Here is a 27450-nt window from a genome sequence, read left to right as displayed (position 1 = left end):
ATAAGTTCGTACATATAGGTAGTTATGCGTATCTCTTATTGTATAACGAAATCCAACGTATCCCTACCCACCCCGATCCTAGGATTTACATATATATATATAATAACCCAAGTGAATGTTTACCTGCCAGATACGCACGAAAGTCAACATGGGCATGATCGCTCGTAGTTTGAAGAGGACATACGAAAAGTTTGCTCAAGTCTTATTTTTTGTATGTAATGCAGAGAGTGCCATCCAGGCGAGACCAACATTTCAAAGGGATCGTTACCTCTAGTGGCCAAGCTCAAGCCCAGTCAGAATTAACAACAATATTTATAAAGTATTTTTATTACGTAATATAACCAAGCAGATGTCCTGAATAAGGATTTCCGTGTATACCTCATATTGAATAAGAACAGGCGAACATTTTTCGGTATATGCTGGCTCTGTTGTTGTGCGTTCACGTCAATAACAACCCACTCTGTGCTATATGTAGAAAGGATGCAAAGCGACCGCGAGGAAAATAGTCCAACTTCAGAAAGCAGTTTCAGAATTGTTCTCAATTTTGCCGCACTATATATTTTACAGTTCTGAGGTTTGAAATTCCTCCGTTTCGCTGGATCTTTAGAGTGCTATAGCACGGTTACACAACTGATTACTGATTTTCCTTTGTTTTGTTTTCGTTTATTATTAGACAACCGCATACCTCCTTGCAAACAAACATACATACATATATAGACATACATATCTAGTTTATAATTATAATTTGAAATACCTCGTAGTTTTTAGTTCTAGATGGTCTCTTTTTTATGATTATTTTTTTATTATTATTATTACTATTATTACATTAATATTATCATTGTCTTTATTATTAGTTCTTTAGGCTTTTGATTTAACGGTTTATTTCGTTACAAAGTGAATAAAAAAAATCTTCAAACTGTGATCTTTATTTTCAAATAGCACATATTTACATATGTACATATATGTATAACTAAATTTATGTTTGGCTGTTAACTTAGTTTAAAGTATAAAGACTCCGACCACTCTACCTCAACTCTCACCTCACCAATTTTATTTTGTATGCATTTTTCAAAATTGTCGTTTCGAAATAAAAACAATGTTTAAACAAACAAAATATTACAAAATTTGATTAATCGTGACCTGCTAGTGAACCGAAATTGCTATTTGAGAAGGTAGCACGCACACACTTACATTGGTCTTCATTGTGGACCGATGTGAGTACGGACAAACAGCAAAGCAGAGCCGAGCCGAGCCGAGAAAAATACTGACCAGCAGCGCCATCTTCCGAACATGAACTTTTACACCAAAAGGAAGCAAAAACAATTTACAAAAGCAAATTATATAGTTAATACGTGTATGAATAAAACCATTATTACTTGAATAGAATTCACAAAGCGGAAATCTTTCATTTCACAAGAATGGAGAACGTCGAGAAGACTGACTGCTTCTCGAGTTGTTAGTAAACGTGTTTGCATCTCTATTAATATAAGAATTGTTACTTGTCAATCTGCCGCATGTAGATCGTAAAGATAAAACCAAATCCACAAGTCTTAACAAAATACACAAATAAATATGCATACAAAAATGTGGTTTTCAAAAATGCAACGCATATCAAAGAAGACAAAAAATAAAACAAATTAAGAAACGGAAATACCTCAACATGTTATTGGAACTAAATATTGAACTTAAGCATTTACACGTACACACAAAACTTTAGGTAATTAATTTATTAAACAAAAAGGTCTTTAGTCAAAATTACGAAATTTTTTAACTACTCTTAGACGTACTCGACTTTTTATTTCAAACATTTTTAAACCGAAATCTGTGATTTAAAACAAAATTTGAATTTTTATTATTACTCGTATGCATTAATAGCGAATAACTACATACATATATACCCACAGGAGCAATGCAAATACTTCCTCCGGTCATCCCAGACACAACACTGTCAATACTTAGCATAAGGGCGAGTGTTTGACGAGCTCAATATCCGCATATCCGCGTATGAGCCAAATCAACTTCGTCACTCCTTTTTGACGACTTTGACCTAAGGGCCCCCTTTACACAAAACTGGCAAATTAACTCTGCCAATGAACCCACGCGTACCTGTGTGATATTCACACATTGAAATTGTTAAAAAACAAATATTTAAATAAATTTCCGATTGAAGATTTGATTTATTTCAAATTATATATGTACTGATAACTTGGATAGTAGACCCTATTAATTGAATTGAATTGGTTTAATGTTTCAAATATATAGCTAATGGATACGATGATCTTAAATAACAGAACATATTTTCCAAAAACAGAATTCAAATATTGCACACGTACGCGTATATTTACAAATAATATCAGGCATGCCGTGCAGTGTATGGGAAGGCCTTAATTAATACTTATCCAACCTGTCTATGCGGATGGGGCCATATATTTATTCCGAATTTATTATCTACATATGTACATACAAACACACCATTGGAAATAGAAATATATATCGTGATCCATACACACACAGACACTCACCCAATATTTAAATATAATTAATGAACAAATATTCTTATATACCTAAATGTTACAATTTAAAGATCTATATATGAAGGATGTGCGAATGATACGGTAGTCGCTGTCGTTTTGCGGACAGATGCCGTACATATTTTTTCCATAATTATAAATCAATTGCATGTATACAAATGATAAAAATAAAAAAATATTTGAAATTATTAAAACAAAATGCTTTTATTTATTTATTTGAGTAGTAATGGCGATATTCAGTAAAAGATTTTGGGATGATGTAATTTTTAAACCGAATGGTTAAAAATAAATCACGTTTTTGTGCAGATATCAATTTGATTTTTGTAGTAAGTATAAAGATTTATCGGAAAATCCTTGTAATAATCCACAAAGTGTACACATGTAATCATGGCCTATAAATAAGGTCACCCAGGGTGACCAGCTAGAAATCGATACCTCTCAAGTTTGTGGTCAAAATGCATTATTGTGAATTGACTTTTATTACGAAAACGTAAACAAAGTCGAAATTTTTGACATTACACTTGAGAAAAACAGCTGTTTTCCGATTTCGATTGCTATTTTGGTGTTTTTATATGCGGGTATGTTCTGGAACTCACGACGTGTTCGTTTCACTTCACACATAGAGTCTAAACGCAACCATAGAGTCTAGAGTCAGCGACAGTCGTTTGCCGTGTGTTTCTTATAGGCAACGGGAAGTTTCGGCATGACGCTAGAATAGATTTTATTCATTTTTGCTGCTCACTTGCTCTCAATTGAGTTGTATTTTATAAAAATCAACAGTGCTACCAAATTTTAATGATAATTTATATCAAAACATATGGCAGTATGTTCTGGAAAAACGAATATTCGTTTCACTTCACACATAAACTTCACCTCAGAAGTTACCACCTGTTCTGAATCTCACGTGAATTGAAATTTTCGAACTGCGACAAAAATAAACGCCGACATGGTACTTTGCAGAAATAGGGTTGCCATACCCAAGTTCATTCTGTTTCGAGGAACATATTTTTTGATAAAATATATTTTGTACTACTCAAAATTTAAATGAAAATATCTCCCTTCGAAATGTACGCATATCATTTGTTCAGTGGCAAAAATTCACTTCAACGTCAGAGGTGTATCGAACACACTCCGAGTTGTTCTGTAACACACTTTAAACCCATTTGAGGTGTATACTTTACAGTTACATTTTCATAGCGGGAGTCGGGTGTATTCATGTTTTTCTATATAAAAGAATATTATTTTTGAAATAAAAAATGCACATGATGATAGATTAACATGTTATTATTGTGTATAATTTGTTTAAAATCACAAAATTATGATGAAACATCAACATAAAAACAATTTTAAATAGATACTTAGGTTTGCGTTGTATTTATTCCGAATTAATCTCTCGCTTGACACAAACAGCTGATTTACGACAAGATCGTATAAGATAGGGTTACCAAATGTTCCCCTTAAAACAATCAACAATTTAATGATATTAAAGTGTCTTTCATACATATATTTTATGTTGCGAATAATAAAATATTACAAAAAAGAAATAAAATTATTGTTAGAATTTACGAAATTACTAAGAAATAACAGAAACATTGTTAAAGACGAATATAGTTTATATTGTATGGCAACACTATTTCTGACAAGTACCATTCCGGCATTTATTTTTGTCGCAGTTCGAAAATTTCAATTCACGTGAGATGCAGAACAGGAGGTAACTTCTGGATGAATTGTATGTATGAAGTGAAACGAATACGCCGTGAGTTCCAGAACATACCCGTATATTTATAAATATTTTGAAGTTACCTGCCTCTAGAACTTATAAATATAAGATGTACAAACCATGGTTATATCTCTAGAGCAATGTTCAGCTATAGAAAATATATTTTGTTTACTTTATTGAAAATATGCCAATCGACATACATAACATTTTATGGAATTTATTTTTCATATTATTTACAACGTTACCCAATAATTATAGGCGTTGACTTTGACCATACCTGGGTACTAGAGAAAAATTTCAAAGCGATTAGCGCTATATTTCCGCCCTCTAGTGTGGTAATGGGTTACTAAATAATATCTGAGTACGTAAGCACCTGTAAACATTTAAGTGTAACTCCCACATACATACGACAATAAAATTGGTATATATTTAAAGGTCAACCACTCCTCTTCGGTATACTATCAACTTCCCGGGTCTATGTCCTTCAGGGGTAAATCTATAGGCTATGGGATACAAATTTTGTAATTTTTCACACAAAAGTCGGGGTCCATTTGACCCGCTAAATATTGACCGATCTTTATCAAAACAGGCATGCTTATTCTTTGACCCTTCTCCATGCAAAAATTCACGGTGTTTGTGCAATAATTGCGGCCTCTGGATCGACCAGAAAGACCGACAAAAATAAAGTTTTTGGTTCATTTTATTCCCTAAATATTAACCGATCTTTTGCAAAAACAATAGGGGTCTTCATTGGCCACAACCAATCCTACATGCAAAATTTCGTGAAGATTGGTTCATAACTGTGGCCTGTATCGTGTTTACAAATTATAATGGACAGACGGACGGACGGACACACATGTCTAGATCGACTCAGCTAGTCGAAATATGACGATCGGCATACTTAAAGGTGGGTCTAGGACCAATATTTTGCGGCGTTACCAACTTTTGGGGCTGCACAAAGCTATAATACCCTGACAACATAGTTGTGTAGGGTATAATGGACAGACGGACGGACGGACACACATGTCTAGATCGACTCAGCTAGTCGAAATATGACGATCGGTATACTTAAAGGTGGGTCTAGGACCAATATTTTGCGGCGTTACCAACTTTTGGGGCTGCACAAAGCTATAATACCCTGACAACATAGTTGTGTAGGGTATAATTATATTTTCTTCGTGTTTTGTTTCTATTTTCAACAAAAGAAAAAAACAAAACTACGTTCTGTTACAACTTTACCTAAAATTCAAATTCAGAGCGACCAGAAAAACCGACAAAAATAAAGTTTTTGGTTCATTTTATTCCCTAAATATTAACCGATCTTTTGCAAAAACAATAGGGGTCTTCATTGGCCACAACCAATCCTACATGCAAAATTTCGTGAAGATTGGTTCATAACTGTGGCCTGTATCGTGTTTACAAATTATAATGAACAGACGGACGGACGGACACACATGTCTAGATCGACTCAGCTAGTCGAGATATGACGATCGGTATACTTAAAGGTGGGTCTAGGACCAATATTTCGCGGCGTTACCAACTTTTGGGGCTGCACAAAGCTATAATACCCTGACAACATAGTTGTGTAGGGTATAATTATATTTTCTTCGTGTTTTGATTCTATTTTCAACAAAAGAAAAAAAACAAAACTACGTTCTGTTACAACTTTACCTAAAATTCAGCGCAGCGTACAAAATTACTCACCTTTTTACCATAGAAAATATTTGTGTACGCACGCATTACCTAAATACGTTAAATAAATTGTCAAAATAGAAAAAAATCGGTAGCATTAAAAATTTATAAATAAACAGAAATGGCCGAAGAAATATTGGATGCTATGGAAGATATAATCATATTGGACCATATCCTGAAAGAATCAAGGCACCGTAGATCAAATAAGAAGCTTTTTAAGACAAGAGAAGACCGTGGATTTTTTTCTACAGGTGTGAATATTTTACAAGCCGAGGATGATGGTCTCTTTGAAAAGTCGGTGCGTATGAGCAAAGATGCTTTTAAGGCACTGCACAATCTGATCGGGTTTCTGTTTCTCTGAAAAAAATGCCTAACCGTAGAAGGCCAATTGAAAGTGAGAACCGACTCTATATAACTCTCTAGTAAGTTAGATTTATATGAGCATGGTTCAGGGCATTCTGTCCATTTTATGCACTAAGGAAAAAATAGCTTTGATTACACATCCAGAAAACGTCCTGAACAAGTGTTCTTCACATTTTTATTAAAGGTTCGTTCCCGTACTTTTTGATAGTAAAGCTAGTAAAAGAGCGAACTATCAAAAATTACTCTCACATACAAGATTTGCGCAAAAAGTCAAAATCAAAAATTTCATTTGTTAAGGACAAAAAAAGACTACAGAAACCTAATGCACACAAAAAACAATAACAAAAAGTTAAACGGCGTCCATTGCATGATTTTGATAATATTAATATTTATTGTTTATTTTTTTATTTGTATAATTTAGAGGAAAACATTATGGAATATATGGAAGTGGAGTTTCCGACGACTCCAAGCCCGGAAAGTCTTATATGGCTGGACGCTCCCATAATGATTAGAATGTTTTAGCGAACTAGAACAACAAGATATGGAACAAGTCAAGTTTAGGGGCCCCACTCGGATCATTTTGATATGATTACCGTAAGTAGCCCTCCTTGTGATGATTACAGTAATATACATTTCATGTGGGGAAATGCATACTTCCCGAAATATTGGCCTTGCAATTTCGGAACATATTTTGTTTAAAACAACCCTTTTCTATTGCCACCAAGGCAATATGGGTATCATTAAAAGGTTATATCGGGTACTTTTTAAGAGAACTTAAGAGTAAGACTTTCACACATGGACAGGCATTCTCCCCATAAAATATATATCACTGTAATCAGTTCACAGAGGACTATTTACTGTAAAAATGTCAAAGCGATCCAAGTGGAGCCCCTAAACTTGACTTAAGCCCAAGATATTTTGGACCAATGTACACACATTGGTTAGTGCGATTAACCAACCCAAGTGTTCATTCTATAGTATCTTCATCTGAATCTTCTGCCAGCCATTCATATTCGCTATCCTCCAAAAGAGAAAAAAATCTGTTTGTCAATTTTTAAATTTCTTATTTGTTTTTTTTTTTCAAGCAAATGTGTGTGCGTCTGTGCGTGTGCCCCTTTTGTTGAAGCGCAAACTTTCATATGCTTTATTTCGGACTGTATATCTCTGGCAATCAAATGTCAAATTCATAATTTACTACATTTACTATTTCGTGCTAGGCCAAATTGGTCTTGCAGGTTTTAACAATTTTTCCTACTTTTCGGTGTAAGGAAACGCTTTTCTAGCAAAAATTGCAAAACTAGTACAATATAGTACTATATTGCAGGTTTGGGAACACAGCTTAAATTTGCAAATATTATCCCAAAATTCCTTTAATTTAGCTACTTAGCGCATGGTTGCACTTTACATACATTATGTATGAAGTTCCGCATTGGATTGGAAACGGCAAGATCAATTATTATTCATACTTGTGAAGTTTTGTCGGATGTTTTAAAGGAGTTTTACTTACCAGTACCATCCGTACAAGATTGGCTGGATGTTCCAACTCGATTTTTTGGCGTATGTGGACTACCAAATTGTCTGGGTGCCGTTGACGGCAAACACATTAGAATTCGTAGTCCCCCAAATTCAGGCTCTCAATATTTTAATTACAAAAAATACAACAGCATCGTAAGTATTCTACACCAGGTTTTGATAACATACTTATCGACATATAAATGTTTATAATTAAGGTCTTAATGGCTGTTTGTGATGCTGAGTATTGTTTCACATTAGTTGATGTGGGAAACTATGGTAGTATAAGTGACGGGGGAGTATTTCGGAATACTTCATTTGGACAAAATATTATTAATGGAACGTTTAATTTAGGTTCTCATGTATTCTTTCCATTTTATTTAGTGGGAGATGCCACCTTCCCTCTCACAAATAATATAATTAAACCATATTTTAAGGTCAATAATGATAAAATGTTTAGGTTTAATAATATAATTTGTGGGGCGAGAGTGAGAATTGAAATTGCATTTGGAATATTGTCGTCGAAATGGAGGGTACTTCAAACTACCATAGGATTTTGGCCCAAAAATGCAACGAAGGTAATGCTCAATAAATGAAGTACTTAATTTTATGTATGTCCTCATTAGATTGTGTTGGCGACTGTGGTACTGCATAATTACCTGCGCTTAACAAGAATCGATGGGTCAGAAGGAAGCACTACATCAATTACAAGTCTTCAACCCATGGACAATCCGCATTCAAATAACTCTAGACGTACAGCAATATCAAATCGTAATTTTTGTGCGATTATTTAAATGATGCACAATCTAACTATTTGTATACGTAGTAACGGTATAAACTTGATGTGCTTGTTTTGGTTCGCATTGTTAGAAAACATATATCTATATATGTTAGCTTTATTTAATCGTTTAATAAATATAAAAAAATATTTCATTTATTTCATATTTTTTGTACACAAGATGCAGTATTTCAATTTGGGTTTCATTCCATATTGATTTTGGTAGTTCCAACAAGTTGGTTCTTAGAAGATCGAAGAAACTTTTGAAATCACTTTGTTGTTGTTGTTGCGATAAATCTTCGTATTTCTTTTTCATACATTTTAGGACTTCTTCCAGAAGATCTTCATTTGCTTTTCTCTTAGAGCGACGTGTAGAGGTATCTGAAAAGGGTCATATTCAATTCAACTATATATATATATATATATAATTGCAAAGTGTGTGGAAAGGGAATACAAAAAAAAAAAAAAATATAATATTTCATATGGAAATCGTGTATACTGTATAATTTGTTGTACTATAGTTCTGAATTCCACCTCTATTTCTACATCTTTCTTATTTCCATTACATAGATTAAAAATAGATCAGATCTCAATCCTGCAGTCCAATTGTAATATTAATTCAAAATTTTAGAATCTCAACCCTATACACATAAGTAATATGCTTCCATATCTCAATTCCATATTGCAACAGCAACCATTATTCCAAATGTTAGGTTTCCACTCTTCTCTTCGTTTTCCCAAATCCAAATTTTACCAAATCTATCAAATCAAAGATGTCTCTATAGCTAAATCTTTAACAGAAATCTTAATTCTAAATTTCAGGTTTTCAGCTCTACCCTTTCAAACAAAATCCAAATTATACTAAAATTAGTACCATATAGTATACCAATCCTGTTACTACCTCAATCCTGTACTCCAATAGTAGTCCTAATTCCTATTTTCAGGATTCCAAATCTCTACGCTGAACTAAATACAAATAGTACCATTTAGTACTTTTTATACACATAAGTACGAATATCTTTCGTACTTATGTGTACGAATACATCCATCCATACATTTTTCTTACTTTCCATCAGTGACCCACATTCCAAATTTCAGAGTTCTCGTTCGCCTAATATGAAGGGTACCATATTTCGTACATTTTAGTACTTTTCGTACCCTTCTAGTTCGAATTTCCAAAAATCCAGCCTTATCTAACGCCTACACACCAACAACAACCCACACTAAAAATTTCAAGCTTCTAGCTTCAGCCGTTTCGTCTGGGCGATGATCTGTGAGTTATTCAGTCACTTAACACTAAGCTCTTTTATATATTAAGATATATCTTTACCTGTGTCATATTCCATTTCACCACTAGATTCATCAATATTTGATGTCGTGCTGCAGATATAAGATATATTTTGGATTATGTTTTTGTTGTTTTAACATAACACAACTACGTACCTGCGAGACTCCAACGTAGCTTGAAGAAAGCTCATATGTTCCATTAGGGGCCATTGTTTCCTGCAAGTTGCACCCGATGTCGTGCTGCAGATATAAGATATATTTTGGATTATGTTTTTGTTGTTTTAACATAACCCAACTACGTACCTGCGAGACTCCAACGTAAGGTTATGTTCCATTAGGGGCCATTGTTTCCTGCAAGTTGCACCCGATCCTGAAGGTTTATTGCTTAAATTGATTCTGTATTTATCGCGCAAAGTTTTCCACCGTGTTTTGCACTCCAGCGCTTTATTCAAAAAAGTAAATATATAAAAAGGAACCATTTAAAAAGATAAAATCAATCTTAATGCAATTATTTATATAATGGATGATTCGATGTAGTCGTACATCATCCGTTATTACAAATATGTACATATCGTGCCATATTCGCCAAAAAAAAAGCTATTATTTTAAAATTTAAAATTATAGTTTAAAACAGAACTAGTTTGTAACAAAACTATGGTTTAAATTTCAAAATAATAGCTTTATTAAATCTGAATTTATTAAAACAAAACCTTCTCCTGTAAAATTTCAAATTGAGGGTTACGTTTTTTTTTTGGCGAATATGGCTCGATATGTATAAACAAATTCAAATCTGAAGACCTTTTCTCTTACGTGTACTGCACAATTCAATTCCTATGGTTTCCCCCGTTCGGTCTTTGAAATGAATGTCCTTGTAGAGAGGATCTCTTTTGTCCCACAGATGCGGGTGGTTTCGGACACATTCGATTCGATTTTCGTTTTCCATCTGTAATAGAATAATGTTTTATTGCAACTAATATTTTTATGTTTACCGATTTAGCTTACCATTTTCAAAACAAAAGTACGTTCTGTCAAAGTTGAATATTTTCAACTTTAAATTTTGTACGTTCGACGTATTTCGGTAACACTCATATAAATACATGTGTTCTACGAACGAGCAAGTCGAATTTTAGATAAGGCTGTTATAGTTGAATTTTTTCAACTTTGAAAATTCGTTCGTCGACGTATTTCGGTAGCATTCATATAAATCAAGGATGGAAAATTCAGTACAATAGTACTTTTTTCAGTACCTTTTTTCCCAAAAAAGTACCGTAGTACCCCCGTGACCATTTCAGTACCATTCCAATCCTCCATTAAACCATGATATATATACATTTTTTGGATTAGAGTTTGTTATGGATTTGACCGGCAAAAGTATTGCAGATAAAGATATTAATGTGATTGCAAATTTGTTCTTAAAAAATGAATGGGTTCACGACTGATAACTGTTCAGTTACGATTATAATTACAAACATTAAATTAATTTATCAGTTCCAATCTTTTTTAACCGGATATGTTTGTCAGATACTCAATTTGGCGTACTCTGATGATAATTTCAAGAGCACTTTGGAACTGAAATTCATGTTAGTTAGCATACATATTCAAATGCAATCGAAAGAAGGAAGAATTCTCATATTATTACCATCAGAAAGTTAGACTAAGTGATGATATCTTGAAATCGATCTTTATAAAACTGAATAATTTTTTTTTCTTGAAAAAAGTACTCTTTTATTACTTTTTACTTTTTCAAATTTTTCATTTTCCATCCCTGATATAAATACATGTGTTCTACTTTTGTGGTGAAAAACGTCGAACGAGCTAGTTGAAATTTAGGTAAGGCTTTTAAAATTAATAGATAATAGTACGTTTACATTTAACCGGATTTCGTTAACCCAGTGGGTTTCAATTGTCAATTCCTTTGCATATACGTCAAATAAATCATCATAAAGTAGGTTAGCCCGGTAAAAAGTTCTAATGTACAAGGAGTTTAAGTTCCAAATTAAAAAAAGGATGCCATGTTCAAATTCTCAAATGAGACAAAATGAGCCATTGGTCATAGAAATCGATGAACATTTTACATTTTTATTTAAATTTCAGAGAAGATATGGGAGCATAAGCCAAATATAATCTGATATAGTCCATACTCGTCATACTAGTTCTTACGAATATAGGCAGAATTTGTGTGCACATTTAGCAAAATATCTCAATTGGTTTAAAAGTTATTAATTTTCGACAACTATGCTCTGTAAACAATGGCGTGTATGCATGTATACACGTATCAGCTGAGTTTACGTTCCAAATTAAAAAAAGGTTGCCATGATCAAATTCTCAAATGAGACTACCTTCTGTAATACAAATATAATTTTTATAACTTCCACGAAAAAGCACTGATATAAATACATGTGTTCTACTTTTGTGGTGAAAAACGTCGAACGAGCTAGTTGAAATTTAGGTAAGGCTTTTAAAATTAATAGATAATAGTACGTTTACATTTAACCGGATTTCGTTAACCCAGTGGGTTTCAATTGTCAATTCCTTTGCATATACGTCAAATAAATCATCATAAAGTAGGTTAGCCCGGTAAAAAGTTCTAATGTACAAGGAGTTTAAGTTCCAAATTAAAAAAAGGATGCCATGTTCAAATTCTCAAATGAGACAAAATGAGCCATTGGTCATAGAAATCGATGAACATTTTACATTTTTATTTAAATTTCAGAGAAGATATGGGAGCATAAGCCAAATATAATCTGATATAGTCCATACTCGTCATACTAGTTCTTACGAATATAGGCAGAATTTGTGTGCACATTTAGCAAAATATCTCAATTGGTTTAAAAGTTATTAATTTTCGACAACTATGCTCTGTAAACAATGGCGTGTATGCATGTATACACGTATCAGCTGAGTTTACGTTCCAAATTAAAAAAAGGTTGCCATGATCAAATTCTCAAATGAGACTACCTTCTGTAATACAAATATAATTTTTATAACTTCCACGAAAAAGCACTAACTTGTGAACAAAATGAGACATTGGTCATAGAAATCGATGAACATTTTACATTTTTATTTAAATTTCAGAGAAGATATGGGAGCATAAGCCAAATAGCAAAATATCTCAATTGGTTTAAAATTTATTAATTTTCGACAACTATGCTCTGTAAACAATGGCGTGTATGCATGTATACACGTATCAGCTGATTGTCATTTAAAATGGTATTAAAGCCGGTGTATCGTAAATCCACAACATATAAGAACAAATTATACTTATGTAGTCCAAGTCAACGTTGTATACCATGGCATAATTGCAGAAAGTAGTGCTCAAAATCCCCCAGTATATCCCTAAATAGAATGACGTATATAGGAAGTGGCCATTGGACCAATAATGATCCAACCGAAAACCGTATTCTGGGCTAGCATCAATTGGAGAAATAATGAGGACATAACATTTCTTATTTAATAAGACTTCAACAGATCCATTGTCCCCAGAAATAGTGGAAATGTTCGTGGTACAATTATAAAAGGTAACAGCAAATCCCAGCTGATTTGATTCCAACGTAATACTAGTGTCAATATGCATTTGACAAATTATGTTTTTAAAAATCACCCAACAGGAAAATTGGGAACTTATTCAATTCGAAATTGTTCTTTATTAAATGTCCTCCCGTATTCAATTTACTCAATCTGCCTGCTGGGATCGTTTGAGGAAGCAAATCTTTCTTCAAGGAACAACTCGCTATTCCCAGCATTTGCATATGTGTTACAATGGATCAATTATAGTAAAGATGTGGAAACGATAGAAATATAAATTTGATATATTTTCATTCATGTTTTTCAATTTTTATTTTGTGGATTCAAAAATATTTCATTTTCAAAATAAAAATAATTTGATGATAATTTGTTTGTTTACATTTTTCTGTCAAAAGAGTTGACACTAGTAGAACTTACAACAACAAATTCCCATGTGGTTGTTGTATCGTCTGTTGTACAACAACACTTGCTGTTACCTTTTATTATTATACCATGTTCATAAATAAATTACGGTTCAGAAGCAGAGTCTATCAAAGCTCTGGCTACGTACCTATTAGCTTTATGAACTATATGAACATTTGCATTTATTTTGGTGCACCATTTACCTTAAATCGGACGAAGATATATATGGGAGCTATACGTAAATCTGAACCGATTTTTCCCAATTTCAATAGGGTTCGTCCTTGGGCCAAACAAATGAGCTGTGCGAAATTTCATCCAATTCGAATCATAAATGCGATGCAGTTTATTTAAACCTGAGCTAGTTTCACTATCTAAAACAAGTAAAGCGCAGCTGATGTTTTCGATGTGCAATGTTGCCAACGATGTGAAAGATTATAAAGAAAACATGTTTTGATGCATCACCTTATTATTGAATCATGCTCAGTAGGTTATATTTCGGAGAGTAAGCCTTTTTTTGTCATAATACTAAGAACAGTAAACTTATCTTGCAAAATATCACGTAAAATTTACTTTTTAGACTTGTTAAGGAAAAAAATTAAATATGTTTTTTGACTTTGGTCAAAATTTAAAATTAACAGCTGATTGCAATACATCGAAATCTTACTAGACGAAATTTAGTGGACTTTGGAGTAAACACACAACATTTGGTAAACAGACATAGAACATAATAATGAGATGAAAGTAAAATAATTATTAATGAAATTTGTGAAATACGACACTAATACAAGAAATAAATATGAGAAAAAATATATCAGTGAATTTGCGTTACTATTTTGTTGGTCTTTAGTCTAAACATTTAGGATTTAGTTCTTCGATTTACAAATCGAGACGATTTAAAATACAAAGCCGAAACGCGCCTTAGCGCCGGCAATTCAAGATTCCTGTCCTTGGTAAACGTATGTTGGTCTTAACTCGATTCACATATCCCTAGTGTGATTCCATGAATCAGCTGTAAATGACAATTATAGGCCATTTGTGTGGCGTTGAATAAAATAAACCTTATAAATCTTCTCGTCTAGGAATATAACAACTAATGGGGGATTGTTTATCGTTAAATAAATAACCAGGTTCCCGAACAGTTGCTGATGCTAAAATCCTACAATCCCAACACACCAAATATATTGAAGTGACATTAGGAGAACTGCAGTACTTATGGCGCTCAATACGTACACAATATTTGGTGTATTTTTAATTACTTTTTAATATAATTTTATTATTATCTTACAGATTACGGCAGTTCTATATGGAAATACCTCCGGTGACACGGTTTTATACGACTGCCTGTGTCATGACTACCCTGGCAGTGGTAAGTTTAGGACATCATACAAAATAGACACGTCATACATTCTAGCTATGTTTTATATGCTTAGGGCGCAAGAGTAAAGATATATTGCTTAAAGTTTATTCGATGTCTAACTAAAACTTAGTATTTATTCAAGTAACAGCACTGGGGTCTAGCCACAAACAAAAGTTTAGTATCCCAGCAATCGACACTTGTTCCATTTGTGGAAAACAGATTAATTTAAAACGATACATACTTCGGGAATATTGCTAATTTTGATCAGTTTCTATTTGTTAGTTTTTACTATGAGTTAGACAACCTGAAAGAGACAGGTTCACCAAACAAAGGTATTTCTTGGAATTACCTTCGATCTTTATTAGGTCGCATGTGCCTTACATAAAATATTAAACCAAAATATACATATACACGTATTTATGAAAACATGTTACATGAATTCCTTTGATAATTTATATTATTTTTAGCATTTAAACTTGGTGTCACCACTACAACTTTATTATAATCCAATTTTAATTTTGAACAAATTACAAATATGGAGATTAGCTACCACTTTCCTGTTTTTCGGATCGGTGGGTATAAGTTTTTTCTTCAACATGGTATTCACATACCGATATTGTCGTATGCTGGAGGAAGGTTCGTTCCGTGGTCGCAGTTCGGATTTTGTTATGATGTTCCTCTTTGGTGCTGCACTTATGACATTTTTTGGACTATTTGTTAACTTACTGTTCCTGGGACAGGCGTTTACCCTGATGCTGGTATATGTATGGTCGCGACGAAATCCCTTTGTTCGTATGAACTTCTTCGGTGTAATGAACTTCCAGGTACGTGTGTTTTATAATGCGTTCAATATGTTTAAAATATAATAAACCCATTTTATTTAGGCTCCGTATTTGCCGTGGGTTCTTTTATGCTGCTCTATGATTCTGGGCAATACCATATGGGTCGATATCATTGGCATGGGTGTTGGTCATATATATTATTTTCTAGAAGACGTATTTCCATTCCAAAGAAACGGTTACAAGTTTATAAGAACTCCATTTTTCCTGTAAGTATTTTGTAAATATTTCAAGATTTATTCTAATATTGAAACTTCCAGGAAAGTTCTATTTAATGAACATATTGACCGTAATTATCAGCCTCCACCCGAGGACCGACCAGGCGGCTTTAATTGGGGAGGAGAAGATGGTCAAGAACAAGCACAGGAAAACAACGGTGACGAAGCAGCACAAAATCAAAGAGGACCAGTTCTGAATTAAAATAAAATTGTAATATGTAAATAACATAATCCCGCCGTCATTTTTACTATGGTCACCACAAAGGGCAAGGCAGCCATTTTTCCATTTCCAAAGTGTTTCAATGGTCTAAGTTTTTCAATAACACACATATATTTTATCTTCAGGTGTACATAAATTTAAGAAGTACATGTGGAATGAGCGTTTCCGATAAAACTTACGTTAAGCATCGACTAATAAAACAATATATGGTAAATATTAATATGCTGCATTTATTTTCATAATTTTAGTGGAAACAGCCCTTAAAGACTTCCTTTGGCGACAAAATACATTGTGAACTATACCACAATTTGTTTAAGGGCGTGCAGTCAGTCGTTTTGATTTATAATGTAACTACAATTTCGTAAACTTCTTAAAATCTACAATAATTTGCATATTCATTAGCTTCGATTAGTAGAATACCAATTACATATTTGATTCGATACGCCTTGTATTTTTGACAATTTTTATATTGGAAGATTGCCTAAAATACATTTTCAACATGCACATTCGGTTTCCCCCCATTAAACATTTTCATGATCCGATATTCAGCAGTTTAAAAACAATGAATTTTTCGTTGTTGAATTTAAACTTTTGCGCTACTACGTACATGTTTTAACTACGACGTGTTTTTTGTTATAGAAAATGTGTGACTGTGTATGTGATGTTTTGAAAAATGAAAATAAAAGAATATATTCTAAAATCTATTTGTAATAAGAAATTTACGATTTGTCGATGACTCGGTATCTAAATCATATTCCCAACTCGATTTTGAAAAGAAAACCTGACATTCAATTCATTTTTCGCTTTTTTGGTAAAATGTTACTAATATGCCAAATGAACCTGACGACTTGATGTATTTGGTTTTACAGTGAACTAATTAATGTCAGGGTAGATCATATTTTCGAATGTATTTTCTCTTTGTTGACAAAAGATACCCAACCCTGTATAATTGTACCATGCTGCAATGTATTTTTATCATACACGGTACAGTTTTTGTAAAATCGACATGACTACGACAATCGTGATAAGGGGCAAAGTATTTCAAAACGTCAAAAATGATATTTAGAACATATAAACAATTATCGGATTAGCATGACTGACATTATTATCCGAAGAGAAAGTTTTAAAATTTGTCACGGCACAAAAATACTAAAATTGTAAAAAAAAAATCCAAAAGACTATTTTTTGAATATTACCAAAACAGTACACTTTGACCTCTCTTTTACGTTGGAATCGTGTAATATGGTCGAATTATTAAACACTTGCTCGCATCAATTTGCTCTCTAAATATGAAGCTGTGATTTCCCAAAAATAAATAAATAAACATGTTGACATGCTGCAATCTTATGTTTTCAATATAATAAATTTGTTAGGTCCTAATAACTCAAATCATGTAAGTATTATACTGTTTTTATTATGTTTTTTTTTAGCTATTAGCTTTGGCAAATGCCCATTAGTGTATAATTATTAATAAGAACGTACATATTTATATTAATAATGTAGCACTATTTCAATAATAATCATTGGAAGGGTCTCACAAATATATTCAAAAAAGGACATTGGATATAAATAACAATCCGACTAAATCGAAGACCTGAGGAATTGCTCTAACAAAAAATTATGAATTTAAGTAAAATAGTGAAATAATGACATACAAATGGGGAATATGAAATTATGATATAAATGAAATTGTCATGAATGTGATAATTATTGTGACGAATATTACACAAACAAATGGTTATAAGATTCAACTAAACTTAGTCTATTTAAAAATGAAGTTTATAATGCGAATGGGTTTATCTCACGCTGGACAAAAATTTGTTTGTTCAGGTGTTCCTTTAAATCGTGAACTTATATGAATATAATAAGAATATCTAATTACATTGCTACGGTTGCAAGTACCACAGTTATATCGTCTGGTTTGCCACCTGCAAAAAATTGGTATTAGGATAGAATTATTTAAAATGTTAAAACACGGATACGCTATGGTTGGTATTTACGTCTCTTTTGAAGTAACCTTTGAACACGGTGGCCTTTGGCAATACGACACAAGCGTAGTGCATATATAAAATCTATAACATCACAATATACTACAAAGCTGTCAAAGAATTAATAGCGACGAAAAGACCAACCATAGTAATACCGTTTTGGGACATACCCGTTGCGTTAATGTTGTTTCGTCTGGCATTAATTGCAAACGGTGACATAAATTCACTGTCAAATGACAAAGAACGTGCCATCAGCGCCAGCGAGTTGGCAGTCATCTGTAATTTTACAGGATCTGTAACACCTTCCACCTGAAAATGTACAAGACAAATTTAGAACTAGTTCGTTTTTTTTTTAATTTATGTGAATTGTTACCTCCTTTAGAACGTCGAGTAGTAACGTTTCGGGAACATTATCAAATACTCCGTCGGTTGCCACTAATATGACATCACCTTCTTTGACTGGAAAACTCAACGTATCAGCTGAATCTGGGCTATCGCTCAATACATTATGATCATGACCCGGTGGTGGCAATGACAATTGGAAAGGCGTATTAAAATAATGTTGTTGTTCCTCAGACTTATGTATTATTTCACCTTTGCGAACAACCATGAAACCACTATCTCCAATATTAGCAGTATAAACAGTACTATTTTCACGATTTAGCACTAACACACAAGCAGTACTGCTTCCTAGAAAGTAAACCATATTAAACTAATTAGGATTATTACTTATTGAAAGAAAACATAAAACAGATAATATACCGGCAAATGCACGCAGAATTCTTTGCTGCTCCCGGGGATTTAAAAATTCCACAATTCTTAACTACTAATGTAAATTCACATCGTTTGAACGATATGGTTAAAACTTAAGGATTAAGGATTTGCGTATATTCAATTGTTAACTTTCCCGATGTATTTGTTCAATAATTTTGTATTAATGTACATTTCCTAGAATGAAGACAAATGTCGAACTTTGACAAATTTGAATTTAATTCGCATATGCAAGTTTCGCATCAGGGCTGAATAAATACAAGTTATCAACATACGACCTTTGTAAAGCCACATAGCCCAACATGCCTGATGAGCCGCTTAACCAACGGTGAATTGCGTCGCAAAATGGTGGGTACGTAGGTTCTTCTCCTGGCTTTCCTTTTCATTGCAAAACTTAGATCATTGAGCTCGACTCGAAAGAGTATAAATAATCACTTAAAAATTACTTTCCAATGATCACTGCCCTTACAAGGCAAAATTCAAATAACAAAAAGTAAATTTCTTTTGACAAATTCACTTGCCGACATGATATGTACCTATAGTCAGCATATCGCATTTCAGTTAATCAAAAAGTATATATGTACGTAATTGTTGTTTTTTAATTGTATGAATGCAGCGAGGAGTAAACAAACGACGCCGCCACTGCAGAATCGATTTACAGTGAAGCACGGTTATAATATTCTAGTAGGGACCAAACAAACTAGTTATTTAAGCCCGTACCTAAATTCAGTGAGTTGCGTACTAAAATACCCACATTGTCACCTTTACAACGTTACTTAAAATTCAACGTGACGTACAAAAATATTCAACATACCCACTATGGCAAAATGTTTTGTACGGCCGTATTACCCAAATACGTCGAATCGATATTTCTTAGCGAACTAAACAAAATTGCGAAACAAATTTAAAAAAATATACAATGTATTCAAATATTTCACATTCTTATTGAAATTTTCTTTTTGTTTCGTTTCAAATTTCAACAAAAGAAAAAAACAAAACTACGTTCTGTCATAGTTGAATTTGTTCAAAATTGTTCTACTTTTGTGGTAAAAAACGTCGAACGCCCTAGTTGAATTTTAAGTAGTGCTCTTATAGGGTTTGTTGAACATCCGTATTACCCAAATACGTAAGGACTTTATTTGTGTGTTGAATATTTTCAAATTTGAAAATCCATACGTCGACGTATTTCGGTAACATTCATATAAATGCAGACAGCTTTCAAAACTTAAGTCCTGATTTATATTAGGCGAGTGTACTTGCGGCAATTTTTATCGTTCTCTTTTGAACTTGCTTCATGCGTCTATACAAGGCAATTCGGTTTCCAAAATATTTTTTGTTTTTTCACATTTAAAAATATATAAAATGTCAACAAATACGAAATACACAAAACGAATTGCCAAAAAATTGTCGGTACGAGCAATTTTTTTTTCATTTCTATTCCCCTTGCCCCTCTCTCCTACAAACAAAGACTTGCCGCAAGTAAACTCGCCTAATCTAAATTGAGACTTACAGCCTTACCTAAAATTCAACTAGCTCGTTCTACGTTTTTCACCACAAAAGTAGAACACATGTATGAATGAATGAATTTTCAAAGTTGAAAAATTCAACTATGACAGAACGTACCCAGTTGTTCAAAAAATATCAATTGTCTGTTATTATATAGTTATATAGGTAGTTACTTGGTGATATAGTTACTTTATACCCCAAAAAGGGACATAAAATTGAATCGACAATGAAAGCAAAACAAAACAGAACAATTGTTTTGTCGTTTTGTTTAGACTTTTTGGGAACATTCGGAATTTTAAAAGCAAAAATTGATTTGAAATATGTTTTCAATATTCGAATGAAATACAGATGATAAATCTGAGGTAAGTTTTGATTTTGTAACACAATATAGACCAATGTAATCCTTCTACATACTTCATTTCCAGATTTCTATGGATATCGCCCTTTCAGAAACCGCCACAGATTCAGAGAGAACACATAAAAAGGAACACACTCTTAGAGGAGCATTAACATGTCGTCTGTAAGCATTTAATACCGATACAGGAAGAGGTATCGCTCCATAGAAGTCCAAACGCATCAATAAATGCTTCCTATTTTCTACATGTATGTTTTCGATATATGTAGGTCTTCTAACTTCAACTATTTCTAAACCGTCTATTTCAGACAAACCTATAGGGAGACATATTTGAAAAGCACTCGTCCGACAAAAGAATCGTGAACTAGGGATGAATCAGATGGATCAAACAATATATATATATGTATGCACTACTGTTTTATAATAAATATATTTGTACAGAATAAATGTTAATTTTTCAAACTGTTATACAACTAATTTTCTATACATAAGTAACTAGGCATTTAATTTATAGTTTGTATCAACTCAGGTAACCCAAATGTACAATCATTGGTTACTAACGAAATGGCTGGCTACTGGTAACGCAGGCAGGGGACAATTGACTTCTCCAATGACATACCCATGTTAAATTCACCAGTCTAGGGCATGATGTGGTAACTAGTGGTAGTTACAGGTAATTAGTAAAATAACTAGTTCATAACCAGTTACTCGAACTACTGAGTAGTTTTGTTTTTTTTTTTTCTTTTGTTGAAAATAAAACAAAATATAAAAAAATAAAAATATAAAAGAATATGAAATATTTGAACAAATTTTATAATTTCCTATTTTTTTTCGTTGGATATTTTTGTACGCTTCGATGGAATTTACGTTACCTAAAATCCGACGGGGCGTACAAAAATATTAAACTTCCTCACTATGGCAAAATGTTGTGTACGGCCGTACTACCCAAATACGTCGAATCCATATCTTCAAGCAAATAATACAAACCGCAAAACTAAATTGAAAATTGAGTTTTAACACTCCAAGAGTCCATAATGTTGGTTGAATTTGCTTTTTTAATTACGCCTTTTGCATTTTAGCTAACGATGTATTGCCTCAAGAGTTTGTAGCTGCACGACTCATTTTTTGTAGTTTGAGCTGTATATTGAACGATTATTATGAAAATAGTCATATTAATTTGTAGCCCAGATCCCCGTCTGCGTAATTTCCTGGGTTTGGGGCATAATTGTGGCATCTAAATATAAACCGGTCACTACCAAAACCAATAAAAGTACATACAAAATTTTCAGAATTCATCAAGGGAAATTATTTAAAGATGCCGACAAATACAGAATAGTTTATTCAAAATAGTGCTAATGTTGTGTTTTCAGAAGATAATTTTTCAATCATCATTTGATTTGGGTCATGATAATCAGATTATAAATTATAATGGACAGACGGACAGATGACAAACGATATACAAAAATTTGAGCCTAGAAGTAGTGCAGCTACAAACTCTTGAGGCAACACATAGTTTTAACATACATGTGTAGGGTATTAAAACATTTTGTTCTGATTGGTTGGATCAAATTTGCCTAAATTTTGAAATGACAAGGCCAAGGCCTATATAAGGTCGGTGAATATAAAGTTTTTTGTGAAATCATATTTTGAAACCTATACAAACATACAAAATTATGTTAGATGTCAAAACGAAAATATTAATATTTTGTCAATATTCAATTTAATATTAATTTATATCGTCTTTTTACAGAACATTTGGAATATTTCAAGAGTTTAAACAAGATTTTCAAGTAAATTATCATACAAATTACAGATTGTGTTGTGTTTTGGCTGTGTTTTTCATTTAAAGGCGAAACAATTAGTTTTCGCCTCGGCAAAAAAATGACGTTAAACTTAAGTTTTTTCTACCTTATATAGGAATTGAATTGAACTACATTTAAAAGTAACGAAAAACAAGGGATAAAAAAGAAAGGCATAGCGACTTTGGGATCAAAATAGATTTTGTTCGATGGGACCTTTTTATCTTCTCTGTATGTTATTGTTTTTTCAAGTTTCATGTGAGGACGCAAAAATTGCCCAAATCTTGTTATCTCTCTATACACCCGATGGCACAAACATTCTTGCATTTAAGGCGCTCATCTGATGTTATTTTTTATACAAAAATCAGATATTTACACAAACACTTACAATTTTTAAAATATTCAAAAAATAAACAAATAACAACGTTAACTCAAATTCGACGGGGCGTACAGAAAAATTCAACTTCCCCACTTTTGCAAAATGTTTTGTACGGCCGTATTACCCAAATACGTCGAATCCATATATTCAAGCGAATAATAGAAATCGCAAAACAAAATCGAAAATTTATTGAAGTAATCCAAATATTTTACGTTCACATTCGAAATTTCATATTTTCTGAATGTTTTGTTTTTATTTTCAACAAAAGAAAAAAATGAAAAATACGTTCTGTCAAAGTTGAAATTTTTCAACTTTAAATTTTGTACGTTCGACGTATTTCGGTAACATTCATATAAATACATGTGTTCTACTTTTGTGGTGAAAAACGTCGAACGAGCTAGTTGAATTTTAGGTAGGGCTGTAATTTTCATTTTTCAAAATGCTTAATTCTAATGGATGGAAGTTAATTTTCTTCGATTTTTTACGTAAAGGCGAATTTATTATTATTCGCCTTGTTAACAATTTTGACATGTATTTATATGAATGTTACCAAAATACGTCGACGTAGGAATTTTCAAAATTAAAAAAATTCAACTATGACAGAACGTAGGTTTGTTTTTTCTTTTGTTGAAAAAAAAATCAACTATGACAGAACGTAGGTTTGTTTTTTCTTTTGTTGAAAAAAAAACAAAATTAAATTATAAAAATTTCAATAAGAATGTAAAATATTTAAATGCATATTAAATACATCTGTACGGCCGTACAAACCATTTTGCCATAGTGGAGAACTTGAATATTTTTGTACGGCTCGTTGGAATTTAGGTAACGTTATGGTATACAAGGTAGGGCACAGCTACCAACTGATTACAATTTTTTCTCAAGGTGACTGTTCCATCAAATCAAAACACATATTTTGAGTATGTATGTGTATTGTTTTGTCAATACACATACAAATAAATTCAAAATAAATTGAAATATCTTCAAATTTAATTGAAATGAAAATGATGTTTTCAAACATGTTCGTCTGGAAGTAATTACTTTGTTATGGATGAAACAAACATTTTCATCATATCCTTTCATTCATTTTTCGCGTTTTTAGTTTTGTGTTGAAAAAATGTCAAATAAACACAAACACTTGTTGCAAATATTTATTTTATTTTTGGCAGAATAAGCCACACGTGCATAGTTGATTTTTTGTTATTCACCTCATGCTGCCCTACCTTGTATTATTATACCAAATATGGAAATGAACTGCTATTTTCTCGCAATAACATTTTGGTTTACTATTTAATTTAAAGAGAACTAATAAATGCGTGAAAAAATGAAACAATATTTTTTTATACTTTATGTCCACCCAAGTTGTAAGTTCAATATGTACTGCACTGCGTACTGTAAATTTACAGAATAAAGAACTTACCAAGAATAGGCTTCTTTTGTTCCAGTAACTCGCAATAACTATATGCTAAGAGATTTACAGGCTTTTGCGGGTTGAAGTTTACACAGTGGACGAGGCGCTCGCATGTCTTCATAAGAAATGAAGAAAATTCACCAGGATCTATACCATAGCTTCGCCAACCACCAACTCCGTCAGCAACACCTAAACCAACAAACATTTTAATGTACGACATGTAGTGTTCACCACAACATTATTCTTACCTAACACATCTGAATTCGATGTCGATGTTTTAAACCAGGAATCTTCTCCATATTTCCCAGGTTTGTATTTAGATGTAAGAAAATCCTTAGGGAATCCACATACTACCGACACAAAATGAGGTCGAGATTTGTTTGATCCAGCCGATGTGACATTGGATGCAGACTCCATCAGCGTGGAGAATCCACTGCGCAAGGCACGTGAAATAACTCTCGACGTCCAGCTGAGTGAATGCATTTTCTCGTGTATGTGTGTATCTAGTTGTTACAGTGGTTCACATGTGGACCAAAATATGCAGATGGGGGTCCTGTTCGTTTACCTAGAATAACTAAAATCAAAAACGCACTTTGCTATGTTCGTTGTAACCAACATCAACCAAAACCAAACAATTATGCGTCTTAGTGTGATTTATTTATAACACACTTTGTTTTGTTCGATTTTACGTCAAAGTCACAAGATGCCTGGCCTAGAAAAGTTACGTTATTCGGTAAATCGTTGTGTATCATCTATTCCTCACGAATAGAGTATCCGTCTAAATTGTAGGATCTAATTTAATTCATTTATTCGTATCGTTACTATCGCAGAAACATATATCGAAATACTTTTATTTAATATGTTAAATTCTCGTGAAAAAAACGTACGTAGTTATGTTAGCAGAGTAGCAATTTTCCCATTTGCTTCAAATAGTAAAGTCACTGGGTGTTTCATAATTAGGGATACGTAAGTCAAAGTGTTGGTTGAAAATGACAGCTGTCATATCAAGGAAGTTATAATAAGGTGGCCGCATTGGAAATTTATTGTAACAAAAAACGATTGTACAATTGGTCTGTTCCAGTACTTTTTTAATAGTAAACCTAGTAAGAGGAAAACATTTCAAAATCTAGCAATTGTTAACGTGATTGTTGAGATGTTATTGTTTTATTTTATAGTCGAGGATTTTCGCGTTGAGCCATCCGTCGCGTTATATGTTATCGAAAATACAACAACCACAAGGAAACGATAAACCAAACGCATATCGTTTCCTTGTGGTTATGTATTTTCGATATCATATAACGCGACGGATGGCTCAACGCGAGCATTCTGCTTAGCCCTTAACAGCCAATCAGAAGTAGGCATTCATGTTTACCATTTTTACTCGACCAAATTTCTCGAGTAGAAAGTTTACAAAGAGAAAGCTATTTTGTTTTGTGCTCTCTTAAATTTGATTCAATGTTTTACCAGTTTTGTGGGTTGAGGAACGGGTTTCGAGTAAAAAGTTGAAAAACTGCAAAAATGGTAGATTCTTTTAGGTTCTGGAACGGGACTAATGATCTCAAAATTATTTTGAAACAACAAACCGATTCATAAGATTTTTAACACAAATTTATTCAGCAAATTTTAATAAATACATTGCCGAATAAAATGGTTTCTGTGTGTCTGTTTTTTATTTTTCTTTTATTCAATTACAATAACATTTTTGACACCAATTGTGTCATATCTGTTTGTCATTTCCTTGATAAACACATTGAATAAATGACAATTTACAAAAAACATAACTTATACAGTAAACTAGGGTTATAGCGAACTAATAGGGACCAAGCAAATTAGTTCGCTATAGAAGAAGCTCGTTATATCCAAGGTAAGGCAAACCCCGATGAGCAGGAAAAATATATATTCAGTTCCGAAACTGCCAGTTTTTGTTTCCTTTTTGACAATACTTAAGCGCTTCTCTATTTTGTAAAGGTTGCCAGCGTTATGGTATTTATTAACTCTTGTGCGGATTGTCATCGTTAAGTATTCTGTATATTTGTAAAATGTTCGTTATAACCGAAGTATTCTGTATATTTGTAACATGTTCGTTATAACTGAAGTAAAATAGATGAAAACTGAAAGTTGTGCCGCAAAAAAGAGTTCGTTATAGAAAAAGTTCGATATATCCGTAGTTCGACATAAGAGTAAAGATTTGTATGAAAACTCTGTCTTAAAACTTCGGGACAATGAAATGTGTTCGCTAAAAAGAAAGGTCGTTATAAGCGTTCTTGACTGTAGTACTTTGTATGTTTTGTTTACATTTTCAATGACACTAGTCATGGCATAATTATACAAGGTAACTGCAATACTCAGCTGATTTCATTGTATTGTTACGTTCTTGGATTTTGCTAAATCCCGTGTAGACGTTGTTTTATTTCCCGATACAATTCGTACCAAATAAAACGCGGGTTCTTTCAGATTACGATTATTACAATGACTTTATTCACACAACTTTACTTTGCACTTTACTTTACACGACGGTTTCAATTCGCGATCTGATTCACAACTGACTCACTGCCTTTCCATTCCCTCTATTTATATGAGCCCTGCCTGTCGCTACAGAAGTTTCTAGACGATCTGGTAACACCTAGATCACGAACAATCTACCAATGCAACAAACACATTGAGTAACAATAACAACAACAAACTTACTGAGTGAACAATAACAACAACAACAAACTTGAGTAAACAAACTTACAATAACAACAACACATATACAGGCGAGGGAATAACAAAGAAAGAGGAATAACAACAACACATATAC

The 27450-nt window shown here is 32.8% G+C and overlaps 2 protein-coding genes across 2 annotated transcripts; one reads left to right on the top strand and one right to left on the bottom strand.

Moving 5' to 3' along the window:
• The first annotated feature begins 14984 nt into the window (after nt 1-14984).
• On the top strand, nt 14985-16426 carry LOC133330917 (derlin-2). The gene is made up of 5 exons (XM_061539318.1): nt 14985-15036; nt 15098-15176; nt 15635-15991; nt 16052-16215; nt 16267-16426. Exons 1-5 carry the CDS (start codon nt 15023-15025, stop codon nt 16424-16426), a joined length of 774 nt encoding a protein of 257 aa, XP_061395302.1. The 5' UTR covers nt 14985-15022.
• Nucleotides 16427-18305: 1879 nt separating this feature from the next.
• LOC133330899 (protein phosphatase PTC7 homolog) lies at nt 18306-25156 on the bottom strand. Its single transcript, XM_061539300.1, has 5 exons — nt 24899-25156; nt 24660-24839; nt 18806-19122; nt 18603-18741; nt 18306-18372 (listed from the first exon to the last, which is right to left on the bottom strand). The coding sequence occupies exons 1-5, from the start codon at nt 25131-25133 to the stop codon at nt 18323-18325; spliced, it is 921 nt and encodes a 306-aa protein (XP_061395284.1). The 5' UTR covers nt 25134-25156; the 3' UTR covers nt 18306-18322.
• Between the last annotated feature and the right edge of the window lie 2294 nt (nt 25157-27450).

Source organism: Musca vetustissima, unplaced genomic scaffold (genome assembly GCF_032173495.1).
Source record: "Musca vetustissima isolate MV318-11 ecotype Yass unplaced genomic scaffold, APGP_CSIRO_Mvet_v1 utg2401, whole genome shotgun sequence".
In the NCBI taxonomy this organism is placed as follows: Eukaryota; Metazoa; Arthropoda; class Insecta; order Diptera; family Muscidae; genus Musca; species Musca vetustissima.
The sequence above is the reverse complement of the archived record's forward strand: the minus strand, read 5'-3'. Positions and strand labels throughout refer to the sequence as shown.

What these genes read in the sequence shown, in the direction of transcription:
- LOC133330899 (XM_061539300.1), bottom strand. Translation starts at nt 25,133, where the DNA reads ATGCATTCACTCAGCTGGACGTCGAGAGTTATTTCACGTGCCTTGCGC. An exon ending in ACAAAAGAAGCCTATTCTTG is followed by an intron (nt 19,123 to 24,659) that starts GTAAGTTCTTTA and finishes TTTACTTTCTAG; the next exon opens with GAAGCAGTACTGCTTGTGTG. An exon ending in TACTCGACGTTCTAAAGGAG is followed by an intron (nt 18,742 to 18,805) that starts GTAACAATTCAC and finishes GTACATTTTCAG; the next exon opens with GTGGAAGGTGTTACAGATCC.
- LOC133330917 (XM_061539318.1), top strand. An exon ending in TCATGACTACCCTGGCAGTG is followed by an intron (nt 15,177 to 15,634) that starts GTAAGTTTAGGA and finishes TATTATTTTTAG; the next exon opens with CATTTAAACTTGGTGTCACC. An exon ending in TCGGTGTAATGAACTTCCAG is followed by an intron (nt 15,992 to 16,051) that starts GTACGTGTGTTT and finishes CATTTTATTTAG; the next exon opens with GCTCCGTATTTGCCGTGGGT.